Source organism: Cryptotermes secundus, unplaced genomic scaffold, assembly GCF_002891405.2.
Source record: "Cryptotermes secundus unplaced genomic scaffold, Csec_1.0 scaffold497, whole genome shotgun sequence".
Taxonomy (NCBI): Eukaryota; Metazoa; Arthropoda; class Insecta; order Blattodea; family Kalotermitidae; genus Cryptotermes; species Cryptotermes secundus.
In genome coordinates this window covers 806,545-830,636 of record NW_019730587.1, presented here as the reverse complement: position 1 = coordinate 830,636, position 24,092 = coordinate 806,545, and the positions used below count along the sequence as shown (strand labels likewise).

Below are 24,092 nucleotides of genomic sequence, written 5' to 3'. Positions count from 1 at the left end.
CTTGGGAATAGTAAGAACTAATCTCCATGATCTACTGTGTTACCATGTTACAAAACATGGTTGAATAATTAATACTAAATTAAATACTGGATCATTTCATGCACCACCCTGTAGTACTGAGGTTAAGAATGCATGAAACTGTACCTCTACCTCCCCACCATAAGTATTCATGGCTTGGTGCTTAATTAAGCACATAGACACCTTTACCTTTGCCTTTATGAACTGGTGGAAATGTGTTGTTGCTTGCATTAATTTTATTCTTTTCATCCTGTTTATCATCATGAATGGGGTTTCAGGTTTCTCTGTTTATGGGCAAAGGTTGCTCCTAATTGTTCTTTGTTGATATATGAAAGTTGGAAGTGGCAACTATTTATTTACAACTGATACAAAATAGATGCATGTTTCAAAGTTTTACTGTCCTTCATTGTAGTCACCAGCATTGTGTACAACCCATTGCCAGCAATGTGGAAGTCGTAGGATGCATTGAGCAGTGCCTGTTGTGTTGATAGTTCGAACGGAGCGGTCTGCTGCCTGAAGAATCTCTTGAACAGTTCTGAAGCGAATGCCACGAAGTGGTTCCTTCATCTTAGGAATAAAGTCGAAGTCACAAGGGCTTAAATCTGGGGAGTATGGTGGATGGTACAGCTCCTCCAAGCTCCATCGATTGAACAGATCAGCCACACCTTGCGCTGCATGCGGCCGAGCACTGTCATGCAAACTGATGGGTGACTTCTGCAGAAAGTATCGCCGTTTCTTTCTCAAAGCTGGTCGCAGGTTGTGTTCAAAAAATGAACAATAATACTGCACATTGACAGTCTGCTGTTGGGGAACAGTTTGCGTTAGGATAACACCATCACAGTTGTACATGAGAATTACCATAACTTTCACATTGCTGTGGTTCTGACAAACTTTTGATTTTCGTGGTGACCTGTAATGACGCCATTCGTTCCATTGGCATTTCATTTGTGGCTTGTACGATTTCACCCATGTCTCATCCAGTGTAATGATACGGCGTAAGAAAGCATCTCCTTCACGCTCATACTGCTCCAAGTGGTTACGAGCAGCATCATATCGTAGCCATTTCTGCATTTCCGTCAAATCATGCGGAACCCATTGTGATTAATTTCTGTCATGCCCAGGCGTTCCTTTAGAATGTGAAGCACAGTCGTGTGCTCTAATCCTGCCTCTTAGGCCAGCTCATGAATCATATGGTATCGATCACTCTCCAGTAATGCAGAAAGAGCATACACTTCTTCTTCACTGACACTAGGATGACCTGGCTGATGCATGTCTGCCACATTTGGCGTCCCTCGTTGAAGGCTTTTACCCACCTTGCCACTGTTATTTAAGGCAATGCAGATTCCCCAGAAGCCTCTTGAAGACCTTGAGTACGCTGTCATTCTGTATGGCCTCTGGCACATTCAATCTTTATCCAACTCTGTTGTTCCTAAGATCTAAAAGTTTGAAACGATGGTAAATTATTACAATTAATATGTTGTTGGACATTATCCATCATCTTGTCTGTTCTTAAAAAACCATCCTGTTTCTTTTAAAAAACACAACGTTTCGGGGACTGGATTCTGTCCCCGTTCTCAGGTAAAACCTACTCAGTTAGGTCCAAAAGACAGAGCTAGCCCCAATCTCCGTGCACGTATGCCAGTTTCAGAAGGGGTTCATAATCCAAGCACAACACAAACCATCTGTGAGAGCTAAGAAATAATGAAGCTACATACATACAAGTATGAGGCCTTGCACCAGAGAAGTATCTTGAATGAAATCATACCTGGAGAGAAGCAATACTTCTTTTGGTGCCAACACACAAAACAAATAGTTACCCACTCCAGCTACACTTGACAGCGCTGTAGTCTCTTGACTTCTGCTGTGAAGACAGGGGTCCAAATGCGTTTGTGTTTTATGATGTCTGATCACCCTGCTTCTTGCTTTATAGTTTGTAGTTTATCATTTTCTGTCTTGTTAGCAGGTATATAAGGAAACAGGATTCATCAGTTCTGTTAACAGTAGACTACTCCCATAGTAGCGTGTATATATTGAAGTAGTAAAAGAATTCCTTTTTTATGGAACCCAGAGCTCAGTACCATTGCTCACTTGAGGAATGTAGCCTGGACCAGTTGAATCCAGTTTACATCTTCTCAACCTGTTTCTCCTAACTCCATTTGAATGCTATCTTCTTCATGTCTGTATATGTTAAATTGTCTTATATGAAAAATACAAGTTATGAAGCTCCTCATTTATATTATATTCTCTCTTCTTTGAATATTTAATCTGTTTTACCCCTGCCATAATATCTATTTTGTTATTTATCCAGTTGATATCTCCCTCTCTTTCTAAATGCAGAACTGTATGGTTTCGACATTTTGATTGACTCAGACCTGAAACCATGGCTGCTAGAAGTGAATCTTTCGCCATCCCTTGGCTGTGACTCACCTCTGGATGTCAGAGTCAAATCAGCAATGTTGGTTGATCTCCTGACTCTAGTTGGTTTGCCTACTGTAGATCCAATGCTTCGTCGTGCCAATGAAACTCGCCGACCTCAAAGTCAACTAGATATTCTGAAGAAACTTAATGTAAGTTAGCATTTAATGTTTGCTTGTGGTTAATGCTTCTAGCTAATTTCTTTGATCTATGATTTTTTTGTACACATGGTGAGGTAAAGAATTTCACTTCATTTACCTTTAAATATGTTGCATGTCTTGATAGTTTTGTGGGAACAATCCCACAGCGTCTGGCAGACAATCATCACCTCTTTCAGACGGTGCCAAACAGGAGCTGTGACCAGAGCGACGCAGTATTTATACACATTCCAGCTCCTCCAGCTTATGTACTAACTGCAAAGCTGCACCCATATTTATAAACTTGCCTGTGGCCCCACCTTTCCGTACACGGCCAATGGATACGCGCTATGACAACTGCAATGTTAGCTCCACCTCCCGGCCAGCAGTATTTAAGACCGGGAGCCAACGGTACGAGCAGTTCATTCCGAGACAACAGCCCAGTCAGAGCTATGCCTGCAGCAAGAAAACACCGCAGCAGCGAGTCTACGAGTAGCCGGGCCACAGCCAGTTCAACCATCGGTTATCAGCACCTACTGGTCTAGCCAACCAGCCTCGCTGCAGCCAGCATTGACTACTCCCCCCCTGGCTGCAAGGACTTCGACTAACTTCTCAACAAAATGAACGAATGATGAGGGCGGATCAGTGAGAACAGGCAAATAGCAAGTGCGTGTGGTGAACATTAATAACGACCCCACAGTTTATTTACCCTTTCTCAGTAGTTTATTGCTGCAGTTATATTGTGTTCTTTGGGTGCATAATAATGGTATTTTCTGAGGAAGATGGTGACTAATGCAGGTACACGTATTAAAATGTTATGACAATATTGAGTTTGATCTTGAAACATTGTAATTGTATTGTTTATTGCTTCAGTTAGTTAATAACATACAGCTATTTTATTTTCAGAGGTTTATATTTGGACGTGGCTGGGATGGGGGAATTAAATGTGGGCTTAACACTTGTAACCAGCCAAGTGCCAGGTCAGAGATAAAGCCCCCCAAGTTAAAGAATGAAAATATGATAATGTGTTTCCTGGTTAAGGCTGTTGTACTATTCAGGGAGCAGTGATAGATAAGCATGGATCAATGGTGATATGACAAGTAGCAGGGGAGAATTGAAGGAACTCAGAGAAGACCTTACACCAGTGGCATGGGGTGAGGGACTTCCTTCATTACATGCTAACTTTTTTTGTATATTTTCTTTGTTCAGAGTGCATGAATAAACTGCATGTCAGGGATGTCAGATGTGTACATCTGTTCATCCATCTGACCTCATGTTTCATCTCTGAAACTGTTGACTGGATTTTTGTGAGATCTGATTTTAAATGACTTCTTAAAATTGAACATATCTAGTTTTGAAGAAAGCAGTCTTCTGGGATTTGGCACCGTGGCACCACATATACATGGTGCCAAATCCCAGAAGACCGCTTTCTTCATAGTCACCGCCGTGAAAGCCTCAAATCTTACATATCTAGTTTTGGTTCATATCAGTCAAATGTATCACATAGTGTATATAAAACACAAATTAAAGTTACAAATTTTCTCAAAAAATGCCAATTTTGGAACATATTATGCATGACATAAAATACAGACCTCATTATCTGCTGCTGTGTGTTCCACACAATTTTATTAGTGCATGCAGGGGTCCTAGAGGCCAGCACTTTACTTGCAGGAGCTTTCAGTTCCTTGTCCCCGGATGACAAATGTCAAGGTCCATAACTTTAACCTGAAACATTTTTTTTGGTATTGTGTTTGTTTATTGACATGAAAGGGAAAGTATTTCTGACTGTATTGTATTTCCTATAGTGTGATTAGCTTTGTGACAGTTATTTGTAACATGCATGTGAAGGTCAGTGACATACACAGCATAGCAAAGCTCTGTACTCACTGGAGTATAATTTTCCACTTCTGTTGAAGGCAAGGGTTGGACACGATGATTTGCATCCCTAAATAAGACCCTAAGTACTAGTTATGTGAAACTTTATACTGGGAAACCAGATTCATGGCGATTGAGAATTATATTGTGGAATCTTCCTGTGAACAGTTCAGTCATGCTTAAACTATGCAAGTATAATGGAACCTCCATGAAACCTCTTTAACTGTGTACCATAACACTATCCCTGAACTGATTTTGTGGAAAGGAGATACCACTACATAATGCTTTGGACTGGTGATCTGATGCTTGGCTGGAACACCACTATCCTGGCTATTGGTTTTTGTGGTTGTTCACAGTCCCTCCTGGAAAAACTGGGATAGTACCTCAAATTTGTCCAGATTGATGACCTTTCATGCCCTATCCAGTTCATCATCATCATGTCAAGTTGCCATATAGTCCGAAACACTGACAGCACTGTTAAATGAACAACAAGTAAATACTCGTAAATGGAATTAGGTGTCCTCTCAGAAATCATAACATAAGATGAAAATTACCCGGATGGAAAGGTGAAAGTCATCCTACTTACAGTCAAAACCACTCAGCATTCTTGTTAATATTGCAGAATTTAAGATTTTGCCTACATATATATTCAGTTTATATATTTTTTTATTAAGTATGTGTTAAAAATTTCATATTTGTTATCCATTGAATATTTCAGCATAATCAAATATTAAAATAAAGTTTTATCAAAGCATATATGCCATTCTTGATGGTATCTGAGAATAAAGTGCTGAGAAGAATATTTCAATGAAAGAGGAAAGAAATAACGAACTGACAGAGAAAAGTTGTACAGTTCTCAGTATTTGTAGGGTGATTAAATCAAGGACAAGATGGTTGGAACATGTAGTTTACTTGTAAGAGATGAGGAGTGCATACAAAATTATGGTCAGAAAACCCTAACAAAGAGATCACATGAAAGACTTAGCCATAAATGCAAGGATAATACTGAAATGTATGATTTGCATCAGTTGACTCTGGATAGGATACAGTGATAGGTTTTTATGAACATGGTGATGAAGGGTACATTAAACCAACACATTTTTTGACTAGATTGGGAGCTAGCAACTCTACAAGAAAGACAGACTGTATAGTTAGTTAGCTGGTTAGTTTGTTAGTTGGTTTTTAAATTAGTTTAGTTAGTTCTTAATCTGTATTTTTTATGATATATTGGTTAGAGATCAAATATCTGCTGGTTCAAAAAAGTGATGAAATTTCAGAATTACGAAGTATGATATCATGGACGTTCTGTGCAGTATCGACGTGTCCAGTCTGCTGATGCTCTGGCTGGTAGCAGCAATAGTATTGGAAGGAAGCCACCTACAGTAGTCACATCCTCACGGTTGGTTGCTAGTTCCCTTTCACTCTCTCCTGAAGAAAACCGCATCATCAAGTCAGTTCGTGCAGAATTTGAGCGAAGGGGTGGATTTGTGCGAATATTCCCATCAGCTGAAAGCTGGAAACGTTATGGATGTTTCCTAGGTAAACATGATAAAAGTTTTCAATGATCATTTACTTTGTTCCCCTACCATTACATTTAGAAGGTAAAGTTTTCCTTTAATTTCACCATTTACTAGTGTTTATTTTTCCATGTACAGTGTTGCTCTATTGACTTCTCTTCAGCATTGCACCATAAAGGATGAATATTCAAATATTGCATGAAATAAGTACATATGTGGTCTCTCATTCAAATTTAGAATAGTCTGAAACAAGGAGATTTTTTGTTGCCGTTGATTTTCAACTTTGCTTTCTAACATGCCACTGGGAGTGTCCAAGAAAACAGGAGGAACTGGAGTTGAATGGGACATGTCAGCTTCTGGTACATGACAATATTAATTTATTTAATTAAAGCGCAAATAGTATTGTAATAGTATTACAGGGATACGTTTACTTTTACTTACTTACAGGAGAGGACTAGTGTTTATGTGTAACAGTGGATTATGAATTGTGTGTAAATCAGCAACGGCACTGTATTGCCTGTAATTTATGAGTGTAATTAAAAGAGAGTATTGTATTGTATTTTGTATTTATTAGTCCACCATAGATCCATAAGAAATTACAATTTCAGCGGATGTAGTTACCGTCAATAATACAGTCGGCCTTGCAAAATAGTACTTGTCCAACAAATACATGACAGAGTGGATAATTTTCAGTCCTGTGTGACATACAAGTTTACAACACTTCAGTCTTTATGTCACACTGGACTGAAAATTATCCACTCTGTAATAAATAGTGTGACAGACCAGAATGAAACAAATCAAATTAGTAAAAATATATGAGATCAGCTGTGCAATATGGCACATTGTCTAACAAAAATTTCACAACTATGCAAAGTAACATGTTACAATTAATGCAAGAAAAAGTTAAACATAAAAGGCAAAAGATCATATATACATAATATTTCATATAGACCACAAAGATTACAAAACAGTTAAAAATTAATATCATGAAACTCCTCCAAATTATAAAAACAATGAGAAACCAGATATTTTTTAAGATTCTCTTAAATTTTTAGGTGACCCAGTCAACTCTTTAAGATCAGGTAATTTATTGAAAATTTTAATACCGGTAAAATATATGCCGTTTTGATATATAGTTAATCTTGAAAGAGGAAAATGAAGATTTTCACCTTGTCTAGTCTTCACATTATGGCTATCATGATTTGTAATAAAAAGTTTTTTTATTCTTTACAGCAAATAATAAAATAGAAAAAATATATTATGATTTCAGTGGTAATATTTCCAATTTTTTAAAAAAGAGCCCTACATGAAGTCCTATTTCCATGACCTGTCATTATATGTACAACTCTTTTTTGCAGCTTAAAGAGTTTATCGCTGTTTGACGATAAACCCCAAAATAAAATATCATAAGCTAAAACAGAATGAAATGAAGAATAATAGATCATTGTAAATGAAGTAGAGGACATATAGGATTTAACTGCTCTAATCTTATAATACTCTGGTCAGTCCCTTCATAAGCTTATCTGTGTGCAAATTCCAAGTCAATGTATCATCTATTATTAAACCTAGAAATTTAATATGGGAAACTTCAGTTATAACATTATTATTACAGGTCAATATAGTATCAGTTGATACAGTGTTTTTTGTTTTAAATTGCATACAATTGGATTTTAAAAAATTAATAGATAACAAATTTGATTTAAACCATTTGTGCACTATTTGAAAATTCATATTTAATTTAGCGTTTATATTATCTGTGTTTCTGTCTGTAATTATTAGACTAGTATTATCCACAAATAAAAAAGGCATAGATAACTTATTAATGACCACTGGGAAATCATTTATATATAGCAAAAATAACAAAGGTCCCAGGACTGAACCTTAGGTACACCATGTTTTATTTTAGACCAGTTTGATGTTAAGATCTGACCACTTGATTTATCTTTTAAATTTATACGCTGGTATCTATTACTTAAAAATTGTGAAAATAATTTATTGGTTGAACCTGTAACTCCATATATTTATAGTTTATGAAGAAGAATATCATGATTTACACAGTCAAACGGTTTTTCAATATCACAAAAAATTCCCTTGACTCTAGATTTATTATTTAAGGCAGTTAAAACCTCATTCAATAAAGCATAAACAGCATTATCTGTGAAGAAATGTTTTTGAAAGCCATATTGACTTGGACTAAGAATAGCATACTTATTCAAATGATTCATCAGTCTGTTAAATATAACTTTCTCAACTATTTTAGAAAATGATGTTAGTAGAGAAACAGGTCTGTAATTTGATATTAATTTTGTATCCCCTTTTTTATAAAGTGGCTTTATTATTGAGTATTTTAGTCTCTCTAGGAAAACACCAAATCTTATAATTTTATTACATATATGATTAAGGGGCGAACTTATAAAGGGTGTACTCATTTTTAAGACCCTCAAAGATATCAGGTCATAGCCACAGGAGTCTTTAGTTTTAAAAGAGTAAATGATTTTTCATTTCTTCAGTAGTAACTGGTTTATTACAAATTTTTGGAAATTTAAATTTTATTGCCTGTTCCATGACAAGTAGTTCATTTCAGGTAAACTACCAAGGCTATTTGTTACTGAGTTTGCCAGAGTATCCGCTAATGATAGGAAATATTCATTTATAGTTTCTGCAACATTCTGATTACAGGATTTATCAGTTAAATAATTGGCATCATCTTGTTTAGTAGATCTACCTGTTTCTGTATTTATAATTTTCCAGGTAGATTTCATCTTATCATGTGTTTAGTACAAAAATTATCATATGCCATTTTTTTTGCTGCAGTTGTAACCTTTTTATTACCTTGCAATATTTATCATAATATGATTTAATGGATGTATTTACATTTTTTCATCATTATGTATAGCTCCCTTTTACGTTTACAAGATGTTTTCATACCTTGAGTAATCCAAGTGATATATTTTTCTTTAATGTAGTGTATATTTTTGAGGGGGGGGGGGAACTTGCATTAAAGATTCTCAAATAAGTATTTAAGAAGGAGTTAAATAAAAGACTTACATCCTCCTCCTCAAAAATTTCATCCTAAGTTTCATAACATAGTTGTAACAACAATTCTGCAGCTGTAAAATCATCGATTTTTATATGGGAGTATGTCTGAAAATCTTTTTTATCTTTTAACAGAAGCACTATTTTGAGTAATTGGGCTTCATGATCTGATAATCCATTATGTAGAGACGAGACAATGATAATCATATTTGGAAATATCTATAAAGATATTATCAGTAGCAGTACTAATGCTAGCACATATTCTAGTGGGAAAAGTGACAATATTTATTAGATTAAATGTTTCAAAAAGGGCTTTTAATTGTCTCACCCTACTTGTTTCTTCCAAACAATTTATATTAAAATCTCCACAAATGATTAAATCAACTTTGGAATTATAAATTAACTTTAAAATCAGCTCTAAATCCATCAGAAATTTGGAAAAATTTCCAGTTGGTGACCTGTATATAGTTAAAATACAGAATTTTCTATTCAAAATATTTAATTGAATAGCACAAATCTCAAGATCTTTGTCGGTATTGTAAGTTTCCAAGTTTAGAGTGGAGTAGTTTATGACATTTTTGACAAATATGCACACACCACCCTTCCGCATCTGATTTCTACAAAATTGTGCACCAAGAGAATAACTATCAATATGCATAGATTGAATTTCAGACATTGATAAATGATGTTCAGTAAAACACAATAAATGAGGAGATTCAGATACAAAATGACATAAAATTTCATTAGATTTATTACATAAACCTCGTATATTTTGATGAGATATAATGTTATAATTGTTATAATGATTTTCAATGCATAGAGTGCCATGTTTTGGATTAGGTTTACTCTGAATAGTGATTTAATTTCCTGTCAGTCAGTCAACTGACACAAATTTTGGTTTAATACACTAGGTACTGTTTTCTTTATTGACTTTAGTGGAATTTTTTATTGAGACTCTTCTGGAACTTAATTTTCGTGTTTTCACTTTGATGTTTTTCATTTGATTAACCATTAAAAATCATCTGTTCTTGTTACTGGTGGCTTTTTGGATCTACCCGATGCTCTAACTTTATTTGGAAACCATTCTAATGACAACATAACATCAGAGCCATCTTTTTCCATCAGAGAAATTGAGTCATTTTTATCATCAATCCGTGGAAGCGAAAGGATGATATTTTCCTGTTTGGTTAGCAGATTTTTTAATTGCTGCCCAATGAGCAAAGCAACTTTTTCTTTCCCTATCGAATTTAAATGCAACCCATGTTGTGTAAAATCTTTTCTGTCCAAGGTCATATCAAGCATTACCACGTCCGGCAAGGCTTTTGTCATTGAACTTAGTTTTCTATTAAAACCCTGAATTTTATTGTTGATACACGAATATTTCACCAAATCAGGTCTATGCAAAGCAGGGATAATTATAGTATTTGTGTGTTGATTCTGCATTGTAAAATTCATAATATGTTTTAAACCCTTGGAGGTCTCATTTTTGTTTATATCATTTGAACGACCCTAAATAATAATACAGTCTTTACGATTTAACCAAGCTGCTAATAAGTCCAATCATCCAAACTAGAACCCGTCATTCTTGTCACGCATACCACCCTACACGTGACAGTATGCTTTGCTCAATCGGTTGGTCAGCTGGTTGAATTGCTACTTGCCTTCAGCAGCACGGTCATTCCTGGCTTCAACCTCTTCGAGACCCATTTCCAAGATTTTTGCTCTCCTAGACACATACACACACACACACACACACACATATATATATATAGAAATGGGGCGTACCCCCTTTCAATGAGAGAAGGGTAGGTCTTTCTATGCAGGCGCTACACTTGTTGCACTGTAGTTGCAGCATAAGTGTATCCATGCTGTCACGGCATCCAGGTCACTATGGACTGTGTGCGCCTTTTGTCACTGGACTATACTAAGTAACATTAACACAGGTACAGAGGTCTTCTGTCAATGCAAGATTGTTCAGCAGGTTATGCTTTAACTTATGCGTCTATTCTGAAACTGCAGTTAATCAGCTGAACGATTGTAGACCTTACTGCTGCCAAAGTTGAGCCTCTTATATACTTCCTATGCCTGACTTCTTGTCCAGTACCAGGTACATTTAGGTTTACATGGTTTTGGGATTACTTATGCCTGTGTCCTGCATGATTTAGTTATATAGTCATACATGTAAGAAATTTTGAAAGCCTCATGTAATTCATGGACTGATATGAACTTGTCAAGATATCCAATAGTGTGGAGTACTCGGTCCTGCAGGCGCTGCAATTTCAAGAGGTGAGCGTCCGTTGCATACAGTCAGGTGAGGCAGGCATAAGTCATAACTGATCTAATCAGAGCTTTGTAAAGAGTAAGTTTAATATTTATACTTAAATGCCCACTTTTGAAAAGATAAAAGTTAGATCTAAAAGCTTGTGCTGCTGGTATATTGCTTAAAGTATTATGTTTTTGTACATTATCCAACATTTTGTCTTCTTTTTTTTAAACCTTCCTGTTTCTTTTTCAAAACGCAACGATTCAGAGACTGGATTCTGTCCTCATCCTCAGGAAAAACCTACTCAGTTGGGTCCAATAGATAGAGATAGCCCCAATCTCCGTACACGTATGCCAGTTTTAGAAAGGGCTCATAAACCAAGCACAACATAAACCATCTGTGAGAGCTAAGAAAATATTCAACTATTGAAGGTCCACACATACGAGGCATTGCACCAAAGAAGTATTTCAAATGAAATCATACCTGGAGAGAAGCCATACTCCTTTTGGTGCCAACACACAAAATAAATAGTTACCCACTCCAGCTACACTTGACAGCGCTGTAGGCTCTTGACTTTTGCTGTGATGGCAGGGGTCCAGATGGGAGAGATATCCACACTGGGTTGACTGATCGGATGGTCCAGCAGAGACATGTGGGCTGATTCCTTGTATTTCCTGTATGAGGTATTGGGGACAGAATCCAGTCTCCAAAACGTTGTGTTTTGAAAAAGAAACAGGTTGGTTAAAAAAAAAAAGACAAGATGATGGATAATGTCCAAAAACATCATACTTGTAAGAGAAAAGTTTCTTACATATGTACACAAGGCCTTGGCTACAGCCCTTTTGATATGGTGTCTCCATGTCACTCTCACATCTAAAGTACTGTAACAAAGCAATGGATGCCCCTTTTAGCTTTCATGTCACAATATAAGTAAGTGACTGAAAAGAGATGTTGATCTTCTCCATTGCAGTTCTCAACATATATGTGGAGGGACTGAGGGAAATCACATAAAACTGCCATAGATTAAATTCAGACTTAATTCTTTCTTAATGGAAGTCTGTGATTTTCTCTTCTATACTGTGAATGAATGGATGTCTGCTGTGATATTGCCACCAATCTTTTGTTCACAGTTGGAAGGCACAATATTAATTTCTTTTCCAGTCTGCATTGTGTTGTACATTAAATATATTCTACTTTTGTTTCCGCATATTTTCATGAGGTTTTTATACTAACTGCATAAAGAGAATATGTACTGGGAGGTAATGTCTGTCCACACACATTGCATTTCTGAAGCTGCTGGTTTAGTTTTGATAAATTTGATACAAAGAGATCTACACTGAAGGAACTCTTTGGAAGAGAGGCACGTTTTGAATATTTAACAAGATACAAGCAAATTATAATCTTGTTCCAAGTAGTGAGGGTAACTTTGCAGCAGTAGGTTCATATCTATAGAGGCAACTGATTCTTGATATTCATGTTTTTCTTTCTGTTGAAATTCATTAGTTATTGGCTACAATACTGATTTTGATGGTATGTTTCATTCAAAAGATAACTTTCATTTTATCTATACACACACACACACACACACACATATATATATATGTAAAATATACAGTACAGTGACTATCCTATGGTCTGGACAAATGAGGAATCAGGATTCAATTCATGCCACCAGGGAAGGCGATTTTTGTCTTCTCCATAACATCCATACCAGCTCTGGAGCCCACCCAGCCTCCTATCCAGTGGGTACCAGAGTTATTACCCTGAAGTAAAGCACAGGTAGATGAGGCTGACCATTCACCTCCATCTAGTGCCAAAGTTAAGAATGAATATAGTTGTGCCTTTACTCCCTGATACATCTTTATGGCATTGTGCCGTTAAGCACAGAGACACCATTACCTTTGCCTGATGCATGTAATTGTAATATTGATTCCGAATGCCTTGCTTGAATGTGATACGATAGAGTAACCAAATGATAAATGGAAAGTTTCTTAAAATAGGAGTTCACCTTTCCCAGAGAGGTGACATGGAATTAAATATGTGGGATTATATTTATAATGTGAATGAAAAATACATTTTAATTTTCTCACTATAATAATTGCATCAGGGAATAAGCAAACACCATTCCAGAGAAGTACATGAAGCTGTGAAGAATGCAGTTTAAGAACTCCAGATTGTCATATACCTTTCAATATTGTTTAATGTTCATGATGAGCATTATATAGCTCTGCGCCTTATTATGTTCAAATTTCATGTCAGTATATTTATAAATATTGAGTAGAAAATGATGGACATTAGAGTTCAGAGAAATATCAAGGTTTGTGTCAGATTAGACTAAAGTAAAAAGAAATACATACAGAAAGAACTAAATTATGATTCAGTAAATGGAAGAAATACAAACAATTGTGATTTATTTGTAGGCAGAGATAGAGTGTATTCACTGAAGTAACAGATTCTCACTTTTCTATTTGGTATCTTCATTTGAACTGTAGATCCAGTGACTGGAATTACATGTACTTCAGTAGTTTCTGGTGCCCAGTTGTGTGCCCCGCCTGTGATGGTGCTCCACAACTACAATCTGCTTATTCATCAGCAGCTGTTTCCTGAGCTACAATCAGCTTGTAAAGCTGTGAGCTCTCCACTTCCAGATCGCCTTACTCGTTATGAGAGAGCTCTTTTGCAAGGCCACAAGAACAGTTTAGATGAAAGACATCTCAACAAATCTGGTATGTGGAATGAGTGAAATGTGACAGATATAGAGGAAGTTTTCTGAATGTGGTTGGAATGCAGCAGTCAGAAAAACAGGAAATTCCACCAATAATTTGTACATCAATTTTGAAAGAATGTATGATTTAGATTTGAGTTTTTCATGGTAGTCCATACTCATTGAATAATCTTTGTGTATCACACTGTGTTAAGGTGGTAAAAGTTAGTGACATTTAGAAGGAACTTCTCTGTGCAACTGGCAGTAATATTAGTTATGATCAGACTTGGTTTCGTGACCATTGGAAATCACCATGTCTAGTCACATTTTATAACAGTGTGTTATGTTGTATTTTAGCGTCCTGTTGCACTGATTTTCATCCGTGATATGTATATAGTGGCCGTCTTGTAGTGCGCTCAATTTCACCTGTTACTTCACGACATGTTTCGGCAACATAGTGCCCTCATCAGGTGCCCTAATTACACTAATCTGTTGCATTGCTTGCAAGCAACAGGTGAAATTGAGTGCACTACAAGTCAGCCACTATATACATATCATGGACAACTATAGGTGTTATGAATTCTGTTATTCTTTTTATAATTGAAGTCTGATGGCTTCAGCTTCTGTTTTAGTTTGACTCTGGTTTCATGGGCTCTAGCCATTGCATTATGCAGAGCCATATGTGCAAAATCTCATGTATGTGACATTTGAAATTTTCATCTGACCTCCTGCAGATGGTGTATATTGTGTTTGGTTTATGTAGCCTGCCTCATGTTGGTTCTGGTGTCCAGGGATAGGGGCTAGCTCTATCGATTAGGCCCAACTAATTAGGCATTTAACCTGAGAACAGAGGCAGAGTCCAGTCCCCAAAATATTGTTAAGAATAGTTTGATGGATAATGTCCAAGCAGTCAGTCATTCCATTAATATACCATCATTATTAACCCTTAGGTCTTAAGAGGGTTAGATTGCTTGAAAATGAGTTAAGTGAATGACATCTATTGTTGTGTTATAATGCTTTTCTTTAATAAAGTTATGCAGCCTTGATATGGTGCAACACACCATACTTAACAGTATGACTGATGGTCTTTCTAGTTGTTTTGCTTGGAGAGTGTACTGGCTCATCAATTAGTTATTTTTGACCAATTGCAAATGGATTATCAAAGTGGAAATCAGTAAATGAATCAAATAAATACTGAAGAGGATGTACAATGGACGAACATTCCTAATGCATTGTCTTTTAAAGTGTACTTTTATTTCCTGGTAGACTTTGAAAGAACACTTTATATTTTCAGTAGTTAGGGTGGTGATTATTCAAACCTTTTGTAGTTGTGTAAACTGTACCCACCTTTGCTGCAGAAAGTGATGAGTCAGTTGTTGCTGAGGAGAGAAAGGAGGCAACAGAACTGAAGAATGAAGTAATTCAAGCTATGGAGGATGGCAGTCGACTCAGGTAATGCTGTATATTTTAAAAGTCTTCTGTGACATAGTGACAAACTTGCATATATTGCGTGGTGTCATTGGCTTTATGTATGGTTAGGGGAGGCAAAGAGACCTGCTGCTTGGTCTGAGTGGACTCATATTTGTTACAGAAGGATAGGGGAAGTGCTTATCATTTACAGGACATTGATATAGTTTATCTGTGTGATCTCTTCTTCTCCCCACTGTGAAATCTGGAATTAGTTCACATGCTTTCAACAGTTACAGTAAAATGATTGGGGAGTAGTATTAGCAAACCTGTTTCCTATTGAAGAGATCAGTTACATAATTATATCAGTTTGTAAGATCAATAGCAGATTTGTTCTTCATTAAAATATTGCAGTTTAAAACCTCTTACTATTTGTAGTAAATCAGCCATATTATGTATGAATTTAAATGTGTGTGCCATTTGTTAACAGTTTGTTAGTTCAAAAGAAACAGTAGTCACTTGAAGTAACTTAATATTTAGTCTGCATGCCTGATTATGAAGTAATATATTTACGTGTCATAATTCCAAAGTAAGGATTCATAGTTAACCATGCCATTTGAGTTGCATTTAAAATTTCCTGGAAAAGTAGTCCATTTCATAAACGAGAAGCCTGCCAGTGAAATTAGCTTCATTGTTTTTCTCATGTGCATTCGCATCAGTTTTAGTTACCAGATATTTTAAAGCAGTTGTTACATATGTTTCATAATTAGGAGACCCCAGAATGGATCTTGGCTATGAGATTGACTGTCTTCACCAAAGTTATCTATGATTTTCCTAATTTCCTCCAGATAGACGCTAAACTAGTACCTTAAAATAGTCATTCATCCCTTATGCTTCCCTGTTCATCAGTTATAATCATCTGATACTGTGTATGTGTTTTATGATTTGTATGCTTCTAAGATGTATGCTTTTCATAGACAGTACTGAATTATTCACACATATAATGCATGATGTTCTCACCACAGGCTTACAGCTTATAACTGATGTCTTAACTGACATTACCTGATTAATGTCAGCTGACTCTTTAAATTAAGCTGGACTGAGAACAACTGCTAGTACTAATCACTCTAGACAGACTGATCATCATAGATGGAATGAATCTCACTGGTGGACTGAGACTGAGACAGCACTGAGATATCTTTTTATAACCTGTGATGGGTGTGCTCATAATTCCTCAAAATTGAGGTACAAGCAAAAGCAAAGTTAAGTACAATTGATATGCACAATGCAATATAAAATATGCATTTGATAAAACCGTATTGAGCAAGTAAAGAAACAAATAAGCAATGGTCTTAGTAGCCACACTAGTGATTACACTAGCATGATAGAAAATAACCCCTACCTTCAGTACCTTGTCTGAAGAAGTGAGTTTATTTAATGATGATGTAATTGCACTTCAGCCAGCACCAAGCTCGACGAGCATTTACTCAGTATCTGATCTGCATCCTGCGACAAATATCTGGACAAACTAGAGCAGATTCCATAACTGAAGACCATGGTAAATTGATTTTGCGCTTCCTACAAAAGGCTTCTTCCAGTCTCCGTACTCCATTTTTTGTCCAGGTAAATTGGATAAAATTATGGAACTGCACTGTATTTATTTCATTCATAAGCTGAAAGGTTTAATTTTATCACTTTTCTTTGTCTTATGTTAACATACTGGTAATGCTTTTTAATCCTTCGCAGCTCAGTAATAACTGTGTGACACCTGCCTCAACCGTCAGTAACCTGATATTGTGTGTGTAAGGTCAGTTTGGTTTCTTTGGCTCGCAGAGTAAATTTTCGTTATTTTCATAAGCAATTTAAAATTGAAAAGGACTGAATGGGGAGGCAGTGCATTTACTTATATATAAGAACCATATTTTTAAATATTCTTAATGTGGGGTTTGTGGTAGAAATGGTAAAAGAAAATGGTTCTTTAAAATGTCCCCTAGGTATACATGAAATAAATGAACATTTATCTTTGAGATTACTGAGGTACCAAAATCTGTATGAAATATTTGTTACATCCAACTTTGTGTCTTCAGTCAGTATCTTGAAAACTCACATTGTACTTTAAAAGTAGTAGCTGTCATTAAGAATAATATTGTAAAATACAACAATAACAAGCTTGATTTTGTATGTATTATTATCTGTCCACTCATGCATGTTCAATTCTGTTGAGCAAGTTGTTTCAAGTGGTAAGACTTCTGACTTCTATCTAGTAGGTACTCCACTGAAATCCATCTGGAACACCAACTATCCTAACAGGTTTTTCATGGTTTTGCTCACTTCCACCAGCAAATACCAGGACAGTACCTTAAAATTAGTCCATGATCACTTCCTTGCATATCCTTTTCATTTCATTATTCAGTGCTGTCTCATTATTTGATGCTGTGATGCTGTATAAGCTGAGTAACTCACAGCATTGTTAAGTAAGGTAAAAATGAAAAATCTGTATTTGTAAATATATGTGATTGAAGCAGTTTAAATGGATAGAGAAGGAGGAACATTTGTAGGAAAGTATGAAGGAACAGAAAAGGCTTTATCATAGGATGATCTACCCATTTTGAAATTTTATAATGATAATGTACAACGGCAGCAGCAACAACAACAACAACAACAACAACAACAACAAATCGCCATCACCATCATCTGTTGTGATTTCCTTGAACATCTTTTCTCAGAAGTATGGAACTTCGAGTCTGACTAGAGCATACAGATGATATGTTGAAAAATGCACATTGCAGGAAGTTCATTCGATATACACATTTTTCAAGAAGTTGGCTCTATACTCTCATTTTCATGCAGTTGGTTGTCTTTATATTGATGGATATTTATTATTTATTTATTTTAAGATTATTAGCAACAGTTCTGCTGTGTAAAGGTTGGTAAGCTGGTTTAGTATTCAAAACATCCCGGGTATGATGCCAGCTATCACCAGCAAACTAAAAAGTAATGCAACACATGCCAGTATATGAAGATGGGCATAAAATTGAATGTCATAATATTGTGTATTTTGAATACAGGTTACCATAGACACATGATGATGTCAAAAATGATGTTGATGTAATGAACCTACCACTGGGACAGTCCTTCAGAGAATCAGTGGAATGAAGTGCCACTACACCTGACAGCTACAGTACACTATTTTAAAATTAATGTGTATTGTTGATGCTGCAGGTTCCAAGTCGAAAACTTGCTGGGAAAGATCGTGTGGCTGTAGTGGCAAAACAGCTGAATGACTTTATCTACCTCTACAACAGGGAAACAGATCTGTATAATGAAGGGACAGACAACCCCAGTGTCGTACCAGGCAAACTTTATCAGCAGTTTCTTGCTGCAGCTAAGTGAGTCATAACCCATTCACAACTAGCCTAAGAGCTATAGTTTTCAGTGAGCCATAGTAGTAATGTAGAGAAATCTAAGGTTTAAGAATTTATTACATTTCAAAATCTGTGGTGGAAAAAATGTAGAGAATATTGAAGAAGAATTGGAATGCACCCATAGGGTTGATGTTAAATAGATGAATTATGTGACACCTGTCTGTTATTGTAGTAATGATTTCTTGAAAGTAAATGAACTTTGTTAAATATGTAAGACATAAAGCAAATGTTACTCATGCCCACAACTTTCATTAGCGGCACATATATTGTCTGGTGAATACGTGCATACGTAATATGATTCAGAATAATGAATATATACAATTTTTACAGTCAGCGCAACAATAGTTTACTGTTTGTTTGTTTACTTATATAGCACACATTACATATTTCAACCACAAGTGCACTTCAAGTGCTGCAAGTTTCTCACATACCATTACCGAATTGTAACGATAACGTTGACATTTTTATAAACGGTTCATACAAGTTAGTTTCTATTCAGTTCACAAAATAGACAAATCTAGACTAGACATTTGTTAAAATTAACAATAAAATAATATACAATAAGAATAAAAATCATTCATATGATAAACTTATATATACGAGGGTAAATCAATAAGTAAATTACAGATGGATATAGAACTTAAACAAATGAGAGTACTGATTTGAAAAATGCTTTTATTTCTCAACATAATCTCCCTGTACATTGAGGCACTTGTCCCATAATTTCACAAGCCCCTGAAAACCAGCAGCATAAAATTCTTTGGTCTGCTTTCGGAACCAGCTGGTGACTTCCCTTTCTACAGCTTCATCGTCGGGAAAATGTGCAGCCGAAAGATGATGTTTAAGAGGGCCGAACAAATGGAAGTCGCTTGGAGAAAGGTCAGGGCTCTATGGAGGATGCTCAAGGACTTCCCCCTTTAAATTTCGCACCTTCTCATTTGTCTTTTTGGAAGTATAGGGACACGTGTTGTCATGCAAGAGCAACACACCTTTGGTGAGGAGTCCTGGTCGCTTCTGTTGAATGGCCTTAAAAATTTTCCTGAGGATGTTACGGTAGGAGTCGGCATTTACAGTTTGTCCTTGAGGCTGGAATGCAGTGAGCAGAATGCCTTCATGATCCCAGTCACCACCTGCTTCCGACAGCAGCCCAAAGAATTTTATGCTGCTGGTTCTCAGGGGCTAGTGAAATGATGGGACAAGTGCCTCAATGTACAGGGAGATTATGTTGAGAAATAAGAGCATTTTTGAAATCAGTACTCTTATTTAAGTTCTATATCCATTTGTAACTTACTTATTGACTTACTTACATGCAACAATAGTTTAAACCTAATTTAACAGTTAGGTGAACCTATATCTTTCAAAACGTTATAAGCTGTGAGCAGCTTCATATTTGTTACTGCAGTATACTCTGCATAGTCTTCATCAGATTTCTTCTACTGTTTGCTGCAGTGGCTTGCTGTGTTAGTATCGTAATGTTTCCATTTTCCTGGAAAATAGATCCTACCTCTTTCATATTGTCAGGAGCCAGTCTACAGTGGATTTTACTTGTATTAATAGTAATATGTTATGTACTCTTAAAAGTAAGTAAAGTAAAGGTATCCCTGTAACAGGCTGTTCAGGCCCATAGGGTTGTGAGATGTTGAGGTTACCACATTTTCTAGACAATCGGCTCATAGATGGCGGCAAGCGTGTGAGCCCTACGCGCCAGCCACCCTTTACCCCCTAGAATATTTATACTTTTTTGCTGTCCTCACCATATAGATTGAAATATTTCCAAGAAAATTATGCTTAATTTGCTCTTTCTAGAACTGCTTATTCCTAGTGGAAAAAGTGGCATTGTTAATTTAGTTATATCATTGCAGTGAGCAAGATCTTGAAGAAATTCTCTCAGCACAGACACGGCTATACAAATGTGCACACTTGTACTTGGGTCATTCAGGAACAAATTCTGATAGCATACAACCATTTGGTTTGCTGCGTTCACTGCCATATTCTCCAGGAGGTCGGGACAAGACCAGCTGTGAATGTAGTGTATCTCATCGTCGGAAAACACTGCCCAGTCTCCCCAAGAGTTTGTCAGCTGCAGGAGCCTCAGCCACAGCACAGAAAAGCTCAAATTTGCCTTCCACTGCCAGTGGTGCAGGCAAGAGGCAGAGCCTTAAGATTTCCCGAGCACTGTGATAATCACTGTCAAGCCTTTCATTCATCAGTGACACTTTATACGTGCAATATATGCCTTCAAGTCAAAGGAATAGTGTCTTTATTTAAAATAATTAGCCAAAGGGAAAATAATAGCTTTAATTTTTTCTAGTGGCTGTATTGTAATATGTGTGAGTTCTCAAATATGTCTTGTGAAACTGAGAAATGTGGATTAAGGCCATGAAAACAGGAGGCTGTAAACAGCACAGTACTCTGGAATATCCGAAAATGAGTTTCTTGCTATAATGTTATAAGTTTTGAAACCTAATATACAGTGCAGTAATATAAAGCAAATTTATTTCAGCTTGTATATATTCTGAGTATACTGCATGACCAGTTACATAAATCAGTATTTATTTAACCGTATACAGTGGGCACTTTGGGATAAATACATTTCTTTGCAATTTAAGGAGATCTGATGGCCTCAGGGTAAGACCTTTGATACTCTATCTGTGTTTGTGTGTATACTTTAATAGTTAAGATTTGAAAGAGAGCTTCTTAGTACAAATGTTTATGACATTCTCACTAAACTACATGCTCTACAGATAGCCACAGCACACACTTAATCTCACAGTTTGTTATGTCTTCACTAGTCATTGCTAGGTAGTGGCTTCTAACAGTGGAAATTCCTTTACTTCTGTGTTCATGGCTAACCACGAAACTATGAGTGCTGACTCACAACTAACTAACTTGTCCTGTTGGTCCTCATCATGTAGCTTCAGGATGGACCACACAGAAATCACTGCTTCCAACAGTTCTTCTGTTGTTGCATGCATATTCATTGCCATGGGAGTCTATTTACCAAGCTGTTACCTAGCCATGGCCGTTTCTCCTTGTTTAACTATTCTCCCTTTCAGGAATCATGTGACAATACCTTGTCACTACCTTGTTCAGAGATTTATATATCTGCCCACTCTCTTTGTTGTCCTGTCATTGGAAATAATTACAGCTGCCTAATGGGCACGCCAGTGTTAGAAATAACTTTCTGTCACTGGGTGAGGAGGGGCATGGAACATCTACAGAAGGTAATTTGGCACATGGACAAAATAGTTCTACAGTGATGCAAGAACTGAAGTAGTGTGTTTCATTTTTGCTTTTGATTTACAGCAATAAACCCATTCACTTCTGTATTTCACTGTACAGGCTGTTGCTTCCTTCTGTCTTTTATTTTCGTTATGAACTGTTGTCAGAGACATTATCTCTATACTTTTTACATATTTTGTGATGGGATGTCTTTTAATTTAAGCATGAATGTGGCACTGCTGTTTGCAATTGATAAATGATGATGATGATGATGAAATGTGTGTTGAATGAGGCAATAATTCTCCACATGCTCCATCTAGTTAATGTTAGAATAGGAGATATTTTGTAACAGCATTTTTTACACAATTTATAATGTAAGGTTTTGTTGTTGCACTACTGTGGTTGTGTTGTTGATGCTGTAAATTTATTTTTTCATTCTGTACCATATTTGAGAGTAATTGTTTAACAGATACTTAGCCCTTATTTTATCATTATTTTGATGAATGCATTTTCTGTACCATTGAATGTTTTACATTTTGTCTGGTTATCCTTTCTGCAGCTCTGTACACAAGAAGAGTAGGCATTACTAAGCTAAGTTCTGGGGGACAGTGATGTGAAGTGAAAAACGTTTTGCTGTTTTGCTGCATGGTTATAATGAATTTATTAATATATTTATTTAGTTCACTTGGATTTTTTTTTTACTGGTGGCTACAGTTACTCGAATCCAATTATAACATTTATTACTGGAAAAACAGAAAATACAGTTTTCAAGAAGCTCTTCTAAGTAAGAATTTTTTGTGAAAATTATTATAGCTGATGACAGACAACTGGTGGCAGATCCGTCTACTGTGAGAATTAATACTGCCTATAACCAGCAAATGCAACTCTCTCTTGGCACACATTATTATCTTGGCCTCAAGCAGCATCATTATTGTTTCTTGTATACAGAAGTAATTTATTTATTTATTTATTTATTTATTTATTTAATGGTGCTGTATCAACCAAATTGGCACAGCTACTTTAAGAAAAGAGGTACAGTGAATTAAGTTATTTTTTGTGACTGAATAGTATCATCCATATATTGAGATAACATCACCTCACCACATATCTACCGTACCTAATAGAGCTGGAGTTATGATAACTGGATCATAGTCTGTTAGGATATGCATATGAACAGAACTAGAGACAATAGTTCTGAAATGAACAGCTAGTCACTTATAGTATATTTGCAAAAATCTTTCCTAAGCCAAAGGTGACATATAACACCAAAATATTTGCCTGTACAATGACAAAGACCAGTTACTTTATTACATACTTCTATAAGGAGAGAAAATTCTATATAATCCATAAAGTTTTATTACAAAATTTGATTCATTAATAGGTATTAACAGTTGTTTAGTTGTATTACAAGTTTCCATAACATTCTGATAAAATATTATGGAATTATTTTCTGTATTATCTGTATATAACTTATAAAAAAGTTTTGGGTGTTTTTTCTTTAAGAATCCTTTCATAAATTAGTGACTTAAATCTGAAATCTGACCACCATTGATGCCTATGCCTGTGGTTCCATCTGCAGTTGTATATTGAATTTTGCATGGAATCCTAGCACTTGACACTGGATAAGGAAGCTGGTTTGATTCCTGATTAGTTCATTGGCTTTTTCAGTTGACCTAATCCTTCCAGCCTCACTGTGACCATAGGATTGACTCAGCCCCTAACAGAAATGAGTACTAGGAATCTTCGTGGGGGTAAAGGCAGTAGGCATGTAAGGCTGACAACCTCACTGCCATCTTGTCATCTGTTTGCCGATTGTCTAGGAAATGTGGGAGCCTCAATGTCTCACAGCCCTATGGGCCTTCATGGCCTGTTAAGGGAACACGCCTGCCCCCCCCCCATCCACTTGCAAGCTGTGAGTTTTACTGACATATCTGTATCCTTGAATATCATATTTTCTAAATTATCCTTCTTCATTTATTTTCTGGCAAAGTTTGTATGCTGCTACCTGCAACATGAAGCAGTGAACTTCATTTCCTCTTTACGAAACAGATTTGTTCAGTTTTATGACCTCCA

General features: G+C 36.2%; 1 protein-coding gene across 2 annotated transcripts in view; it reads left to right on the top strand.

Annotated features, from left to right (window-relative positions):
- Positions 1–23,712, top strand: part of LOC111866358 (tubulin polyglutamylase TTLL5) — a 58,118-nt gene extending 34,406 nt beyond the window's left edge. For both annotated transcript variants that reach the window (XM_023855223.2, XM_033752221.1), the window contains 7 exons: positions 2,356–2,585; positions 5,759–5,984; positions 13,754–13,987; positions 15,324–15,417; positions 16,833–16,995; positions 18,595–18,761; positions 20,660–23,712. In XM_023855223.2, coding sequence (XP_023710991.1) covers positions 2,356–2,585; positions 5,759–5,984; positions 13,754–13,987; positions 15,324–15,417; positions 16,833–16,995; positions 18,595–18,761; positions 20,660–20,978 — 1,433 coding nt within the window. In that variant the 3' untranslated portion in view covers positions 20,979–23,712. The remainder of the gene's footprint in view (positions 1–2,355; positions 2,586–5,758; positions 5,985–13,753; positions 13,988–15,323; positions 15,418–16,832; positions 16,996–18,594; positions 18,762–20,659) is intronic.
- The last annotated feature ends 380 nt before the right edge of the window (positions 23,713–24,092 follow it).